General features: G+C 36.3%; 1 protein-coding gene across 5 annotated transcripts in view; it reads right to left on the reverse strand.

Annotated features, from left to right (window-relative positions):
- Nucleotides 1-17634, reverse strand: part of LOC123539918 (zinc finger and SCAN domain-containing protein 21-like) — a 104059-nt gene that overhangs the window by 38857 nt on the left and 47568 nt on the right. The window contains exon 5 of one of the 5 annotated variants that reach the window (XM_053526923.1): nt 12068-13247. The exons of the other annotated variants lie outside the window; for them this stretch is intronic. Coding sequence (XP_053382898.1) covers nt 12994-13247 — 254 coding nt within the window. The 3' untranslated portion in view covers nt 12068-12993. Of the gene's footprint in view, nt 1-12067; nt 13248-17634 lie in introns of those variants that run through there. 5 annotated transcript variants of the gene reach the window in all.

The raw sequence follows: 17634 nt of genomic DNA on the forward strand, positions 1-17634 counted from the left end.
TTACCACAGGAACTAGCTCTATGTCCTCTCATTTACCACAGGAACTAGATCCATGTCCTCTCATTTACCACAGGAACTAGCTCATGTCCTCTCATTTACCACAGGAACTACCTCTTTGTTCTCTCATTTACCACAGGAACTAGCTCTATGTTCTCTCATTTACCACAGAAACTAGCTCTATGTTCTCTCATTTACCACAGGAACTAGCTCCATGTCCTCTATGTTCTCTCATTTACCACAGGAACTAGCTCCATGTCCTGCCATTTACCACAGGAACTAGCTCTATGTCCTCTCATTTACCACAGGAACTAGCCCCGATGTCTTCTCATTTACCACATGAACTAGCTCTCATTTACCACAGGAACTAGCTCATGTCCTCTCATTTACCACAGGAACTAGCTCTATGTTCTCTCATTTACCACAGGAACTAGCTCCATGTCATCTCATTAACCACAGGAACTAGCACATGTCCTCTTGTTTACCACAGGAACTATATTTTCTTTAGTTTTGTGTCACGGGCTTTCATTATAGTCCTGTTATACACTAAAATCCATGCAAATGTACGACCATGTGGGACTTGAGGTTACTTTTGGTATGGAAACGTTTGAAGCAGACTTTACATTCATACGGTCTCACTCCTTGGTGTATCCTCATATGGACATCTAGATTAAACTTCTTGGAGAAATCTTTCCCACATATATTACACTGCACCCTGCCTTTCTGTACTGGAAGCATACCTGAAAAAGGGGAAAAAACATTTATTGATGATTTTCTTACCTTTACAAAAATTGTACAAACAAACAATACATTGTAGGTACATTGTAGGTGTAGGTGTTTTATCATTCTTCTTTCCTCCCTAGGATACAATATTATGCTGTTACAATACATATAAATGGCTACAATCACCAACTTTATTTTCACTTTTTCAGTAAACATTGTTATATTTTATTGCTCAAAATATGAAGATTATGTTTCAATACAGCTGAAAAAAAGTCACCTCAATTAACCTGCGGGTCAGGCTTGTCTACATATATAATCCAAAACGTGTACATAGTTTAATGTATATACAAAGTTCAAGCAAATAAGAGTTGATTGTAAAACATACATGCACCCCCCAACCCACCCTCTCCAATGACGGCCTGTCAGAGGAATGGTATGGTAATATAATTTGGATGTTGTGACTGTGACTTGGACTAAACGACCTCAAAAATAACAGGAGTATCTATTGATTACAGACAACCATCAATTGAGGAAAACTGTGACCTTGACCTTTGACCTACAATACAACAGGGGTAATATAGTGACCACAGTAATACCAAATGGGTCAACCAACAGACAGACAAGACAATGAGTAAAACATTATACCCACTCTTTTTAGAGGGTGCAGGGAGGATATAATAGTATTTTTGTTTAAACTAAAGTCTAAGAAAAGTGCAAGTTCTGTCCCTTTTTCCAATACATTTTTCTTTTTAGTTGTATCTTTTGTAACATATTTACTATAAACACAAAGTCAGTCACATATTTAAAAGTGTAACTTCCAGTGAACAGAAAAACAATATTATGGAGAATGAAAAGGTCCAATATTAATTCGCTGTCACCTCAAGTGATATCTCAACAAATACAGTTACCGTTCATCTTATAGCTCAGCAGATCTATAGAATTCTGTTTTCTCTATGATTTTGTAGACTGGTTTCAATATTCATGATAACCTTTAGCCTGCTTAATTTCTAAAATGGACCGGTCCATCATTCAATTTGGGCAGTACCACTTATTATTCTAAGGGATGTTCACTGAAAATTTACTGACAGAATAGCGAACAGTGCAGACTATGATCAGACTGCACGGATGTGCAGTCTGATCTTGGTCTACACTGGCTGCAAAGACAGAATCACTTGCCGCCAGCCGGCTGAAGGTTGAAGTTATCAGTAAACAAATCAACAGAAGATATAGCGTGTATTTCACAACAAAATTACATATACAATCAGCTCTAGATAACAAGTGACAATTAACATGCAATTAACATACATTTAATCAGCAACTAAACTATTAACATTTAGGTTTACTTGGCAGTCACTCAGATGCATTATCGTTTTTATACTCTTAACAACTGAGCTTCACTGACTGATCACTGACAGCCATTTTCCTGATTTATCCCTGAATGTCTTCCAGTTTGTTTTCATTAATTTAGTAGTCCCATTAGTTCATTTGTTTTTCAACTAACCACAGTATCATTCAACTGGCAATTGCTACCACCAGCCAGATGTAGGATTTTTTTTTTCAAACCCACCACGAACTTAAAGGTAAACAACATCTATTCTAGCATAAAACTGTTGTTATTGCCATTTAAATGGGGTGTTTTCAACAGTACAGAAAACATGACCATGTGCTTTTAACACACCTTTTTATATATGCAAATCCATGGCATAGCAAAGCCTATTTCAACACTATAACACATGATTAAAATAAGATTGAGAAGAAAAAGATTCTGACTGGCTTTGGATGACGGAGTAACTGGGTCTTTTTTGAGCATAATATGCCTTGCTGCGTGATTTTTTTTTTTACAATTCAATAGACACATGTCTTTGCTTTCTTTTGACATCAGAATTTGTCAGTTATAAACAATTTTGATTCAATAATGAATAACGACTCAAGATTTGATGGCCTAGTAATTTATCAGCACATCAGTAATATTCCGATACATATTACATATAAACAGTTCCTACACTTTAACAATTCATAACCATCTTCAAAATGAAGCAATTTCAGGCTTCCTAAGCTATATAACTATATGCAGCATCTCACAGAACATTTTCCGAAGTTTATCAAAACTGTGTCCAATTCAGTTCATTCAGACTTTTCGATTTTAATTTTTTCCCAGCTTCAGTTCTTTCTACCCTTTGATTTAATATACACTATCCAGCCTCAGTGCTTTTAGTGCTTTGATTTTAAATGTGTTCCCCAATCCCCATACTAATACTGGATTTCATTTTCTTTTCTTTGCATTTTGATTTTAAATGTATTTCCTAGCTTCTTTTGATTCTAAGCTTTTTCTCCAATTTCGGGTCATTCAGTCCTTTGATTTTTAAGTGTGTTCCCAGCTACAGGTCTTTCAATACTTTAGATTTAAAACTGGTTACCAATCTTCAGGTCTTTCAACCCATCGATTTTAAAATTTGTTCCCCAACTTCAGTCTTTCAGCCCTTTGATATAAGCTTGTTATCAAACTTCAGGTCTTTCAGTACTTTTGGTTTTATATTTGCTCCCCAGCTGAAAGGTGCACCAGCATGTGAGATTTCAGCGCGCCTTTCTGGACAAATCGTTTTTTACATATAAAGCATTGGAAGGCTTTCTCTCCTGTGTGAATTTTCTGATGAGTCTCCATATTGAACTTCCTTGAGAATAACTTCCCACAATATGCACAAGGGAATCTTCCAGTTTCAATGGAGTTCTCTGAAAATATACAAACTCATTATAAAATACCTGTTGTAGATATCCCTCCACACACATACTCAATTGGACCACTATGCAGACAAATTCACCTCTCTGCTAAATTTGGTCAAGACAGAGAGAATTCCCACATTTTACTCTTTATACAATGGTAAAGATAATTAATAAACCTGGATTACCAACTTTATTAACTGTAATATTTCGAAGAATATATTTTTTAATTTTGTTACCAAAACAAAATGAAATGGGGATTTTGGCCATGGTCAGAATATATTTCACTGTATGTGGCAAGTTTTGTCATTCATTCCAGATATGAGTATCTTATAAGAGGAGAGCCACGATGGCCCTAGGTCACTCACCAGAGTAACACACCATAACAGTGTAAACATGTTTGTCCTAGTGACCCAGTTTTTCACACCACATGACCCAGTTTCAAACTTGTCCGAGTTTTCAAGGAGATAAACATTCTGACCAAGTTTCATAAAGACTGGAGCAAAAATGTGGCCTCTAGATTTTTTTGCCTAGTGACCTAGTTCTTTACCCAACTTGACCCAATTTTTAACCCGTCCAAAATTTCACAGAGACGAATATTCTGACCAATTTTCATTAAGACTGGACCAAATATATTGATTGGCCTGAGTGTAAACAAGAATTTTCTTTAATTTGACCTAGTGACCTAGTTTTTGACCCAACATGACTAAGATTATAACCCATCCATATCATGAAAACAAACATTCTGACAAAGTTTTGTGAAGAGTTGAGTAAAAAAAGTGGCCTCCTGCTCTAGAGTGTAAACAAGCTTTTCCTTTGGTTTTACAAAGTGACCTAGTTTTTGAACCTACATGACCCAGATTCAAAATCATACTAGAAATGTGTCACAGATGCCCCCACAACATGAGAAAGGTCAAAGGAATGGTACTGCTCACAAACTAAAAGAAAGACCCTTGACCCTATTTATTTACAAAAAAACAAGAGCTGTCACTAATGGTGACAAATACCCCTGCAGCGCCTTGATCTTTGACCTGGTGACCTTGACCTTTGACCTGGTGACCCCAAAGTCAATAGGGGTCGTGTACTCAATAAGTACTATCAGCATGTGAAGTTTAAAGGTCCTGCATGCAGTGTTTCGCGAGTAAAGTGCCTTCATGCAAAAAGTTAACATTGGCCCCTGTGACCTTGACCTTTGACCTGGTGACCCCAGTCAGTAGGGGTCGTGTACTCAATAAGTACTATCAGCATGTGAAGTTTAAAGGTCCTGGGTGCAGTGGTTCGCAGGTAAAGTGCCTTCATGCAAAAAGTTAACATTGGCCCCTGTGACCTCAACCTTTGACCTGGTGACCCCAAAGTCAGTAGGGGTCTTGTACTCAATAACTACTATCAGCATGTGAAGTTTGAAGGTCCTGGGTGCAGTGGTTCGCGAGTAAAGTGCCTTCATGCAAAAAGTTAACATTGGCTCCTGTGACCTTGACCTTTGACCTGGTGACCAAAATGTGAGTAGGGGTCGTGAACTCAATAAGTACTATCAGCATGTGAAGTTTGAAGGTCCTGGGTGCAGTGGTTCGTGAGTAAAGTACCTTCATGCAAAAAGATACCATTGGCCCCTGTGACCTTGACCTTTGACCTGGTGACCCCAAAGTCAGTAGGGGTTGTGTACTCAATAAGTACTATCAGCACGTGAAGTTTAAAGGTCCTTGGTGCAGTGGTTCGCAGGTAAAGTGCCTTCATGTAAAAAGTTAACATTGGCCCCTGTGACCTTGACCTTTGACCTGGCAACCCCAAAGTCAGTAGGGGTCGTGTACTCAATAAGTACTATCAGCATGTGAAGATTGAAGGTCCTGGGTGCAGTAGTTCGTGAGTAAAGTGCCTTCATGCAAAAAGTTAACATTGGCCCCTGTGACCTTGACCTTTGACCTGGTGACCCCAATGTCAGTAGGAGTCATGAACTAAATAAGTACTATCAGCGAGTAAAGTGCCTTCATGCTAAAGTTAATGTTGGCCTTCATGCAAAAAGTTAACGTTGTGACGAACGAACAAACCGACAGACAGTTGAAAACTAATATGCCTCCCTTCGGGGGCATAAAAATATTGCAGGAAAACCAGAAAATTTAGTAATCTGTATATGTAGTGAAAAAAAGTTCAACCAAGGACTGTGACCTTGACCTTTGAGCTAGTGAAATGGCTTATCATTTGTGTCAAATTATTTTGAAATCGGACCATGCATGTCAAAGTTATGGACCAGACAGGAAGACAACATTATCAGTATATATGTAGTGAAAATTGGCTAAGTTCAACCAAGGACTGTGACCTTGACCTTTGAGCTAGTGAAATGGTGCGCATGACACATCGTCTATTGATGCTTATCATTTGTGTCAAATTATTCCGAAAGCAGACCATGCATGTCAAAGTTACGGCCTGGACTTCATGTTTCATGAAGACAGGGTCATAAAGGTTGTCTCTAAAGTGTTAACAAGCTTTTCCTTTCATCTGATCAGATGACCTAGTTTTTGATCAAACATGACCCAGATTCAAACTTGGCCTAAAGATATTTAAGATAAACATTCTGACAAAGTTTCAAGAAGATAGGGTCATAAATGTGGCCTACAGAGTGTTAACAAGATTGTCCTATGATCTGGCCTACTGACCTAGTTTTTGAACCCACATGACCCTGTTTCGAACTTGACCTAGAGATCATCAATACAAATATTCTGACCAAGTTTCATAAAGATTAGGTCATAACTGCGTCCTCTAGAGTGTTAACAAGGCAAATGTTGACGGACGACGGACAATGACCTTTCACAATAGCTCACCTTGAGCACTTCGTGCTCTGGTGAGCTAATAACACATCTTATAAAACAACATTTTTTTAACCTTCTAAAAGATTTTAATTATAAAGGTCATCCTAATTGATGGTACACACCTGATATGAAATTTACCCATCAATTTGATAAAATATTTATGCGAGAGGTTCCATTGTATTTAACTAAGTTAATAATAAACATTAGCATGTTTATGGCATGCAAGAGTACAAGTTTATTTGCATGAACAATATATGGTGCTAGAATCTGCATAAACATATCTGCATGAATAATGGCACTAGAAGCTAAAGCCATATTTGCATGAACAAAAGCACTTGAATCTATAGCCGTATTTTTATAAACAGTGTCACTTGAATCTATAGCCATATTTTTATAAACAGTGTCACTTGAATCTATAGCCATATTTGCATGAACAATGGCACTTGAATCTATATAGTCGCATAAACAATGGCACCAGAACATGGTCACATTTGAATTAACAGTGGCACCAGAATATCGTAATATTCCCATGCACAATGACACCAGTATCTATATGAACTATGGTGCCAGAACCTATAACATATTTGCATGAACAATGGTACTAGAATCTATATTGTCATAGATGCCGGAATACATATTCAATATTGACTTCTTTGTGTGAACAATGGCACAAGAATATCTTCAAATTTGCATGAACAATGGCATCAGAATCTACATCATCATATCTGCATGAACAATGGCATCAGCATCTACATCATCATATCTGCATGAACAATGGCATCAGAATCTACATCATCATATCTGCATGAACAATGGCATCAGCATCTACATCATCATATCTGCATGAACAATGGCATCAGAATCTACATCATCATATCTGCATGAACAATGGCATCAGAATCTACATCATCACATCTGCATGAACAATGGCATCAGAATCTACATCATCACATCTGCATGAACAATGGCATCAGAATCTACATCATCACATCTGCATGAACAATGGCATCAGCATCTACATCATCATATCTGCATGAACAATGGCATCAGCATCTACATCATCACATCTGCATGAACAATGGCATCAGAATCTACATCATCACATCTGCATGAACAATGGCATCAGAATCTACATCATCACATCTGCATGAACAATGGCATCAGAATCTACATCATCATATCTGCATGAACAATGGCATCAGAATCTACATCATCATATCTGCATGAACAACGGCATCAGAATCTACATCATCATATCTGCATGAACAACGACATCAGAATCTACATCATCATATCTGCATGAACAACGGCATCAGAATCTACATCATCATATCTGCATGAACAACGGCATCAGAATCTACATCATCATATCTGCATGAACAATGGCATCAGAATCTACATCATCATATCTGCATGAACAATGGCATCAGAATCTACATCATCACATCTGCATGAACAATGGCATCAGAATCTAGATCATCATATCTGCATGAACAATCATGTGTGTTTTAAGGTTTCCTTTCCTGTTAAAGCGTTTCAAGCAGATCTGGCACTGGTAAGGTTTCTCTCCAGAATGGATTTGCATATGTACTTCCATATTAAACTTCCGTGTAAATATTTTCTGACATATTGGGCACGTGTATCTTTCAATGCCATCGCCTGTATGAACTTGCAGATGAGCATCAAGCTTGTGTCTGTCATCAAACATCTGTTGGCAGAATGGACACACTAATGAGGAACCATCATCTACATGTTCTGAAAGGGGTGAAGACAAAAGTTAATGAAAACTGCTTTAAGATAGTTCAAATGAACAAAAAGACTTGTCAGCAAACAATGAACCATGCTATGAAAAACAAACAAGTTCCAGAATACTTTGAGACAGAAATTAAAAAACACAAGAAACCTTTTTGGGGGTGGAAGTGGGATGACAGGCAGGCCCATGGAACGATACACAGGTGTATGAACAGCATGTCTACATTTCCCCTTCTACTTCACAGCACAAACTAACAAAATATATTCAAGTCTGGCAAACAGAAACAGATGCTTGAAATTGAATTTGTACAAAAAAATGGCAGAGTACAAATAGGGGCATAATTTCATTAAATTGAAAGCAAGAGTTATGGGACCTAAGTCATTTAGTTGGTATCATCATGGGGAAGGCATGTATGAAGTTTCAATCAGTTGTGATGAATAAAAGTAGACATCAGCTTGCTGAGAATCGTTATGGCGAGATAAAAATTCAGTTCTAGAATTACACTTCTATAAAAGAAACTGAGTAAGTTCTAGAAGACCTTTCTTGATCATTGATAGCATTTATAGACACATGTACATAACACTAAATTTACATAAAAATTCTACAACACCCTCTCCCTACTACTTCCTTTCTGGCAGCTGACCTGACTTGTAAATAAAAGGGACAATCACTTAGATCAACATCAAAATAATAATATAAGTTTTGGCATTTGATACTTTATACTGAAAACTAGAGCTTCTTTTGAGAAAAGTCATGTCTCCCACAACTGCCTAATCATCTGAATAGCTATGTATCTGAGTCAACCATGCACCAATGACTTAAAGTGTGGATACTGGAAGTGATTTTTGGTAATTCAAGAGCCATAATTCTGAAGTGCCTGGACCGATTTGGCTTAAGTTATCACACTTGGCCGAGGACTTATTGGCAAACACATTTTATTCAAGTTTGGTGAAGATCGCATGAGAAATGTTTGATGTAGAGTGCGGACAAGATTTTTAACAGGGACAGAGGAGTAAATCAATATGTCTCCCACCACAGTGGTATGGGAAACATAATGATACACTAGTATTGTTCAAACACATATCTTATTGTTTCTGATGCACAATTCAGCAAAATTTCTTCAATTTTATATCTGATTTCAACAGTATGACCTGACTTTGAGAATTTTCTTAATATACTATTCACTTCAGGAGTTTTCTTGCAGGCAGACAAGTTCATAAAACACACAGAATCGCTTCAAAATTTCTTAAAATTCTATTAAAACTAGAGCTATCACTAAAGGTGATGAATGTACCCCCGCATGCACTGACACAGTACATTGCAATTTGACGCACACAAGATTGCATAATTATGTGGACTGTATATATATAGACTGTATGTATACAGTATGGTAACAAAAAACAAAGTCCCATAACTATGCAGAATATTTATCTAAAAGAATGTAACATGCACCATGCACAACTAGGGTTGGTACTGATCACTTGTGTGAAGTTTCATTAAATTGTGTGTAAGGGTTTGGTAGATTAGGCACGCACAAGATTGCATATGCAGACTGTATGTACATAGTATGTTAACAAGAAACAAAGTCCCATAACTCTGCAATTTTTGTCGCTGAAAGAACTTAACATGCCCCATGCACAACTACTGTTGTTACTGATCACTTGTGTGAAGTTTCATTAAATTGTGTCAAGGGGATGAGGAGAGATGGTGAGCACAAGATTGTGTCTATGTATATAGTATAGTAACAAAAAAACAAAGTCCCATAACTCTGCCAATTTTTTTTCTGAAAGAACCTAACATGCCCCATGCACAACTACTGTTGTTACTGATCACTTGTGTGAAGTTTCATTAAATTGTGTCAAGGGGATGAGGAGAGATGATGCGCACAAGATTGTGTCTATGTATATAGTATAGTAACAAAAAAAACAAAGTCCCATAACTCTGCAAATTTTTTTTCTAAAAGAACCTAACATGCCCCATGCACAACTATTGTTGGTACTGATCACTTGTGTGAAGTTTCATTAAATTGTGTCAAGGGGATGAGGAGAGATGGTGCGCACAAGATTGTGTCTATGTATATAGTATAGTAACAAAAAAACAAAGTCCCATAACTCTGCAAATGTTTTTTCTAAAAGAACCTAACATGCCCCATGCACAAATACTGTTGGTACTGATCACTTGTGTGAAGTTTCATTAAATTCTGTCAAGGGGATAAGGAGAGATGGTGCGCACAAGATTGCGTCTAAGGACAGACGGCCAGACGGACAGACAGACAGACGGACAGACAGACAGACAGACAGACAACCTGAAACCAGTATACCCCCCACTTACAACTTTGCTGTCGGGGGGTACAATAATGAAAAGTGTGAAATAAATCTGGGGACATGCAGATTAAACACTGAATAATAAGCAAAATAAAAACATTATACAACACACTTCTTTATTTATGAAGATTAGTCAGTAATAATTGTCAAGATAGCATAAAAGCAAAAGTCTATAAAGACTCAAAACTGAATTATAGTGTCATGAAAAAACTTAAGATTTTCTCTGCTGAACTTCGCAGCATACTGCCTACTTGACAGGGCAATTCAAGCATGAAAATAGTAACTGTAATGACAGGAAAAGTCACTTCATTTCAGATATTAGTCACCTGCATCCCTTTGTAACACTGTAAATGGGCTAGCTTGATTGGCTGTGCCATATGTGCCAAATTGACAGAACATAAATCAAACACCACAGAACAGTGTCCACTTTCTGCTCTACCTGTGTCTCCTGAAAAACTGAAGGCAGAACAGCATGTTCAACACCATGGTGACTAAAAGTTCCCAATTTATTTTTCATTGCAGAAATCAGATTTCTTTTGAAGGGAAACATAAGTTTCAAAGGATGCTGGTACCTATTGTTGCAGCCAGTATACAATTATTTTTCATTATTTGTTATTGTTTAATAGACCAGCCTTGCCATTTCCAAAGTTCCTGTTCTATAACAATCAACTGACACAATGTTCTAGAAAAGTGTTGGAACATAATTATATTTCGCCACACCTCAATGTCAATTTTTCATGTTCACAACCATATATACATTTCAAGCACAGTATAATACTGTTAGGATTTTCTCAGTGTCTTTGTTTTCTTCAAACACTCGTCTTATTAGCATAAACTTTCCATCATTACACACAATGCTAATATTTTCTAATTGCAACATAAAGTGTTGCTGCCTTTTCATTCAACACAACTATTTAAACACATCATAGTGTACCACCATGTGTTTTGTCAGATGTCCCTTCAACCGGAAATGTTTCTTACAAATTTGACATTGATGAGGTTTCTCTCCTGTGTGTATTTTCATGTGTTCCTGCATATTGAATTTCCTCGTGAACTGTTTCCCACATAAGGGGCAAGGATGTAGCTGTACACTGATGTCCTCTACATCTGAAATACACAATGAAACACTGTCACTATAAACAAAAATAGTAATTAAAATTACAATTTTTAGGCTAACAATGTTACTGTCTCTTTAAGGATCACCTCTAAACATTAATTTATCACCAGTCGTAAGTGAAAACTCTTTTGGTAAGACATACTCAGACTGTCAGTTCTTATACTTTTTATTCATAAATGTAATTTTCATAGCACATTAACAATATTAAAGAATTATTAAACACAGAAAAGAAGCATTCTGAAATGTTGTAACACAACTATATATAAAAAGGCCATAACTGCTTCTGTTGTAACTTGACTGAAACAATTATTTAGTTTAATATGTACATATATCTATTTCTTCCTATTTCATTCTAGGCAACTGATACATATTTGTCACATGTTTAACTATTACCTTCCTAAATTTCTATAATGAACTTGTCTATCTACCAATTTGGACAGTACCATTAACAGTTACTGTTTAATAAGGGTGCTTACAAAAAAGCATTCTCATCAATCAGAGGTTCGTCAAAATCCCGAGACGAACCTCTGATTTATTTCTATTGTTTATTTCGTGCACATGTGCACTCGTAATTATTACCAGATGTAGTTTCAGCCAATCATTGTTCGCCGCTATTTGGCATGCCGAATTGAAACTTCAAACAACATGTAAGCAATGTACTTGCTAACGACAGATAAAGGCGATATTCCATGATTGCGATTAATGAAAATTTATTCCTGTACTTCGATGTAAAGAAATTTACCTTCAGAAAAATCATATTCCTCTTAAGTCGGTATCGATATTGGAAAGGACGTGGTCATGCTTTTCATGGATGATTTTGATTGGTTTGTCGCAAAACAGCGCTGATTGGCTGAAACGTTTTACCTGTAACTTAACCAAGCCAAAAATATTGGCGAAATGTGCCAGAGGTTCATCTGAGGAACCATGGTAGACTTCTGGTATGCACAGATATGCAGGCTGATCTTGATTTACACTGTAATTGTGTCCAACATGGTAAGAGTTGAATATATTTGGTCAACTATCAGAAAGCCTTATTGAAAAAAATTCTTTTTAATTACCTCCCTTTGTAAGTCACACAAAATATTCATGTGGAACATGGAAAGTGGTACTTTTCTAACCATGTAAAAATGCCTATTCTCTATTTGGACAGCTGCTTACCTTGTTTTTATCATAAAAATAAAATCATTATGGAACTCTAAGCTACTTTTCAAACTATGTCAAGTCAATCAATGGTAAGACATGTTTAAATTTTACTCGTCTGTTTTTTGTCAACCAATCAAGCATGAAATACAGCAGTGTCCATAATTCACTGCATGTATACACACATAATTCACTGCATGTATACACACGTAATTCACTTGGGTCTTGTTTGAGCCTACACTCCTATCACAATCTGACATAATTTTATTACGTTCCATCAAATATTGTTCAAGCAAAATCCTTTACATACTTTTTATTAAGAAAGGTGTCTTGTCATTCATTGTCACATAATCCAAAATTCACACTTTTCCCATTAATTGTATTAATGTCCCACATCAAATGTAAACAAGCAACAACCTATCTTGGAAGCAAACTCATATCCTTAATGTTCACATGTTTCACCAAATGTCGTTTAAAATTGTTCCTCAGTGCAAAAGCTTTCCCACAGATATCGCATTTGTACGGTTTCTCCCCTGTGTGAGTGACCTTGTGCTGATTTAGACCTTGCTTGTGTCGAAACTTCTTCCCGCAAATTTCACACGAGTGTTGATAATACTGTTCGTACTCTAATCTATGTGATCCCCATTGTTGACTTTCTGGGCTGAGCTTACCTTAAATTAAAAGAAAAATCATAATTAGATCATGTTATCATTAAATAGCAGACTTGTTTACAATCCATGCAGAACAAAACGCCTCAAACAGAAGATGGGTCACATAGTAATATTTTAAATGTATAACCTATTAAAACAACTACTCTCTTTCTTCTAAGTTCTATTTGCTGTAAAAAGGTTTGCTAGATGACAGCTAGAAAACATATATTACAGGCTCAATACCTTTACCCTGCTATATTTCTATAATGAGCTTGTCCATCTTTCAATTTGTACAGTACCATTAACTGTTAAAAGGGGTGCTAACCAAAAAGATACTGACTGAATGGCGAGCAGTGCAAACAATGATCAGACTGCATGGATGTGCAGGCTGACCTTGGTCTGCACTGGTCGCACAGGCAGAATCACTTGCCACCAGCAAGCTTAGGGTTATAAAAATACTTCCTACCTAACAACCATATAAAACTCGTCTTTTTACTATCTCCCTTTAAATAAGATTTTTACATCAATATTTCTGGACTGGATAATAAAACAATGGGAAATTAATTACTATAATCAGTGATTGGCGTGAAACACAGAAAAAATAAGCTGAAAGTTACATTTATAATGGTTATTCCATTTTTTTTTTATTTTCAAAAAATTAAACACACATTTATATTTATGCACAGTAGCAACACAATTAGTGTATCGCTGTATTTTAATCATTAAACTGATGTTAACATTGTATGACACATCCCCCTTGACAATGCTTGATAGAATTATATCCCAAGTCCAAAAATAAAACAAACTTATTTTAGAAATTAAACTCCTTATAATGTGCGCATGTCCATTTTCATGTTGATGCAGTATACAATGTTGACACTGTAGGTTACTACACAAGGCACAGATGTAGTGTCATACTGACAAGGCCAAAAATGGAGCAAAACTGAATGAAAATAATAACTGGACATTAAAATCCCCAAAATATGAGCATGTCCACTTTGTGCTGATGAAGTATACCAAGTTTCATTTGAACTGTATGGAAAATGTAGAAGCATTTGAGTTCACAAGGTATAGATGCCGTTGTAATATGGCTAGGTCCAGAAAAAGAACGTAACTCAAACAATAATAATCGTACATGGAAGACCTGAAATATATATGCAGGTCTACTTCATGCTTATAAAGTATTCAAGTTCCATTTGAACTGAATGAAAACTGTAGTTGATACACAAAATTTTTTAGTGCAATGCACAGGGAGATTTCGAACACCTGATGCCTCCCAGGTTTTTAAAACAGGGGCGGGGATAAAAAGATCTGGAAAATTCAATATATCTTTCAGGAAAATTGAGCACATTACAGTGAATAAAGGTTTCTAAGCAAAAACGATTATCATTCCTCATCATATACTCCAGTAAGTTTCATTTCAGACTTTAAATAGAGGCTGCTATTTCAAAACTGTACATGCATGTACATGTAGGAAGGGAGTGTACATGTCATGGCGTGTTTTCTTCTTCAAACTGTATTGTCTGCCCTATCTTTCACACACTCATAGTAATGGCAAACTTTTGCATTCCATCTTTAAGACTGGATATAATTTTCCTAGACACTTTTTCTTCATTTCCATTCATACTTTTAAAGTCCATGGTCCTACTCTTGCATGGGTTTTTCTTGTAGATTATTTTGAAAATTCCTGATTTCAAAAATTCTGTTTTATTTTCCTTGTCCTACTTCTTGCTTTGAAAGATAATGAACCATCATATGTTTTTTCAAGTTTCCTTTCAAACTGAAATGTTTGCCGCAAACTTTACACTGCCATGGTCTCACGCCTGCATGAGTTTTCATATGTTCTCTCAGGCGACACGGATGTTTGAAAGTCTTTCCGCACATCCGACAAGAGTTGTCAAACTTGAGTATTCTCATGGAGGATTCTAGAGAGCCCGGGGTATCTGGTATCTGTCCAACTGTGACATCTGAAAAATTATAAATGCATAATATTAATGAGTTGAAAATTCTGAACTTTTCATCGAATGCAACAAGGTAACATAGTCAATGAAACGTAATGACTGTAAATCTCCAGAAAATGTGGGCTACTATTTTCCATACTATGTTCAGCTTCCAATTTAGACTGGCATGTACCTATTAGCAATTTCTGCATTAATTTCAGTTTTAACTAATACATTATATATTGCAAGGGCAGAAGGAGGCGGGGAGACATCCGTAAAATTAGAGCAAACTATGTCAGTTTTTACTGCGGGTGGTTCTACTGCCTTTAATATATTTTTTTTCTATATAGTCAACAGTTTTTTGCTAGGTTATACAATTTCTACAGCTATTTCAGTACACACCAAAATTTAATGCTTCGCCTTTCTTTCAAGAATAAATCAACTTTCACATCTGTTAACATTTTCTTAGTTTGAGGATGCAGACTAAGTTGAGATTCACAATATCACCCTATTATTTTTTTCCGCAAGCCGGTTCAATAATTTATTTTGTGGCAGAAAATCAACAACAGCAGAAATACTTGGAATCTGTTAACAGTTAGTTTTTGTTTTCTTCTTGCTTCATGAAATAACTTTTCTGGACATCACTAGATTTGTATGACCTCCCTACTGACCTATCTATAGTGATCGTATCTAAGTTCTATCCTGGTGTTTGATAGGTTACAAGTATGTCAGTCATATTTAGGCCCTGGTGTAGGTATGTAGTGGACAAGGAAGCTCCATCATTGTTGTAAACCAATCCAAAGAATTAAATTTTTCTACTTATGACTGTACAGCTGGGCTGTACAAATCCACTCATCAACTCTTTAACCCTTACCCTGCTGAATTTCTAAAATGAACTTGTCCGTCTTTCGATTTGGACAGTACCATTAATTGTTAAAAGGGGTGTTTACCAAAAAATACTGACTGAATGGCGAACAGTGTGGATCATGATCTACACTGGTCGCAAAGACAGAATCAGTCGTGTTTAGCATGGTATGGGCTAAAAGAGAGAAGAAATCTCTGGAGGAGTGAAACTTGTTGCATCATTGGCCCTGCTGGGTGAATGCGATTTTTGACCAAAATATAATAATGCATCTCAACAATTGCAAACAGAAACAGACTTACTGTTCATATCTCTAAAATCTATATTAAAGTAACATGTTATGACTGCATTAGCTAGATGCCCATTGTCCATTATAGTCCATTGACAATAAAATAGACACTTTAGGGATAAAAAATCATATTCCTTAGTGAACTGCAGGACCAGTGAAAATTTTAAACAGCTTGTCCTGTAGGGTAAATTGCTTTCAAACCTTTTGTCAAACGGGGCTGTACAAAAAATGTTATCAAAAGTCCATTAATACTGAACTGAATTTATTTAAGAATCGGTAAAAAACAAAATCCATTCACAAAAGAAATCATACACAATATTATCATGTTACAAACATGATGCACAAAAATAAATATATTTTAAGAACATGATTAGTATGTACAGTATAGCAATAAGTCCTTGTATCTGTATGTCCTTGCCCTGTTCAACACCACAATATAACAGTTATACATGTATATAGTTATATAGTAAGCAACAAAAGAATATTTGAGCCGCACCATGAGAAAACCAGCAGAGTGCGTTTGAGACCAGCATGGATCCATGCTGTTTGCTAATAGTTTCTCTAATTGTAATAGGCTTTAAAAGCAAACAGCATGGATCCTGACCAGACTGCGGGGATGCACAGGCTGGTCTGGATCCATGCTGGTCGCAAACGCATCATGTTGGTTTTCTCATGGCGCGGCTCATTTACATTATTCACAACCCAGTAAATCTGTATCAGTTACATTAACATTTCTAAAAAAAAAAAACGGGTTTAAAATCTCAAAAAGCTTTCCTTTCAATTATGTAGCATCATAAAAATTTCTTTTTTTCCTCCTGTATTTTAAGCAAGTTTTGAAAAAGTTTGTTTGCATTTAGGCGGTCAAGAGGTGTGCCAGGCTATCTGAAAATGTTTGCAAATACAGAATTTTCAAGTGAAAATGTGTTAAGAAGAGGAGTGAAATTAAGTACATGCCATATAATTTGCATAAAACTTCCAATTTGAAAAGAACGACTTGGCCAAGGCAAGTGCAACTGCGCTCCTACAAATACTTTAACAGAAAACATCTTGAAGAATGTAATTCTCTCTTCCCGTAATTACATCTTAGATCGCTGGTATACACACAACATGATGTTACTTTAAAAGTTCACTGTATAGTATATCTTTTTTAAATTTTTACTCTGTCATCAGTAGGGCTGTAACAAATACACTATGGGGGGGGGAGAGAGGAGGGGAATATGATATGTATCACAAATACAGGGTTACCAATACGATTCTATTTATTCATGAATATGAATTTTATACTAAAAGGTCACTGAACATTATATGGCTTATGCC

The sequence above is a fragment of the Mercenaria mercenaria genome, chromosome 16 (assembly GCF_021730395.1).
Source record: "Mercenaria mercenaria strain notata chromosome 16, MADL_Memer_1, whole genome shotgun sequence".
NCBI lineage: Eukaryota > Metazoa > Mollusca > Bivalvia > Venerida > Veneridae > Mercenaria > Mercenaria mercenaria.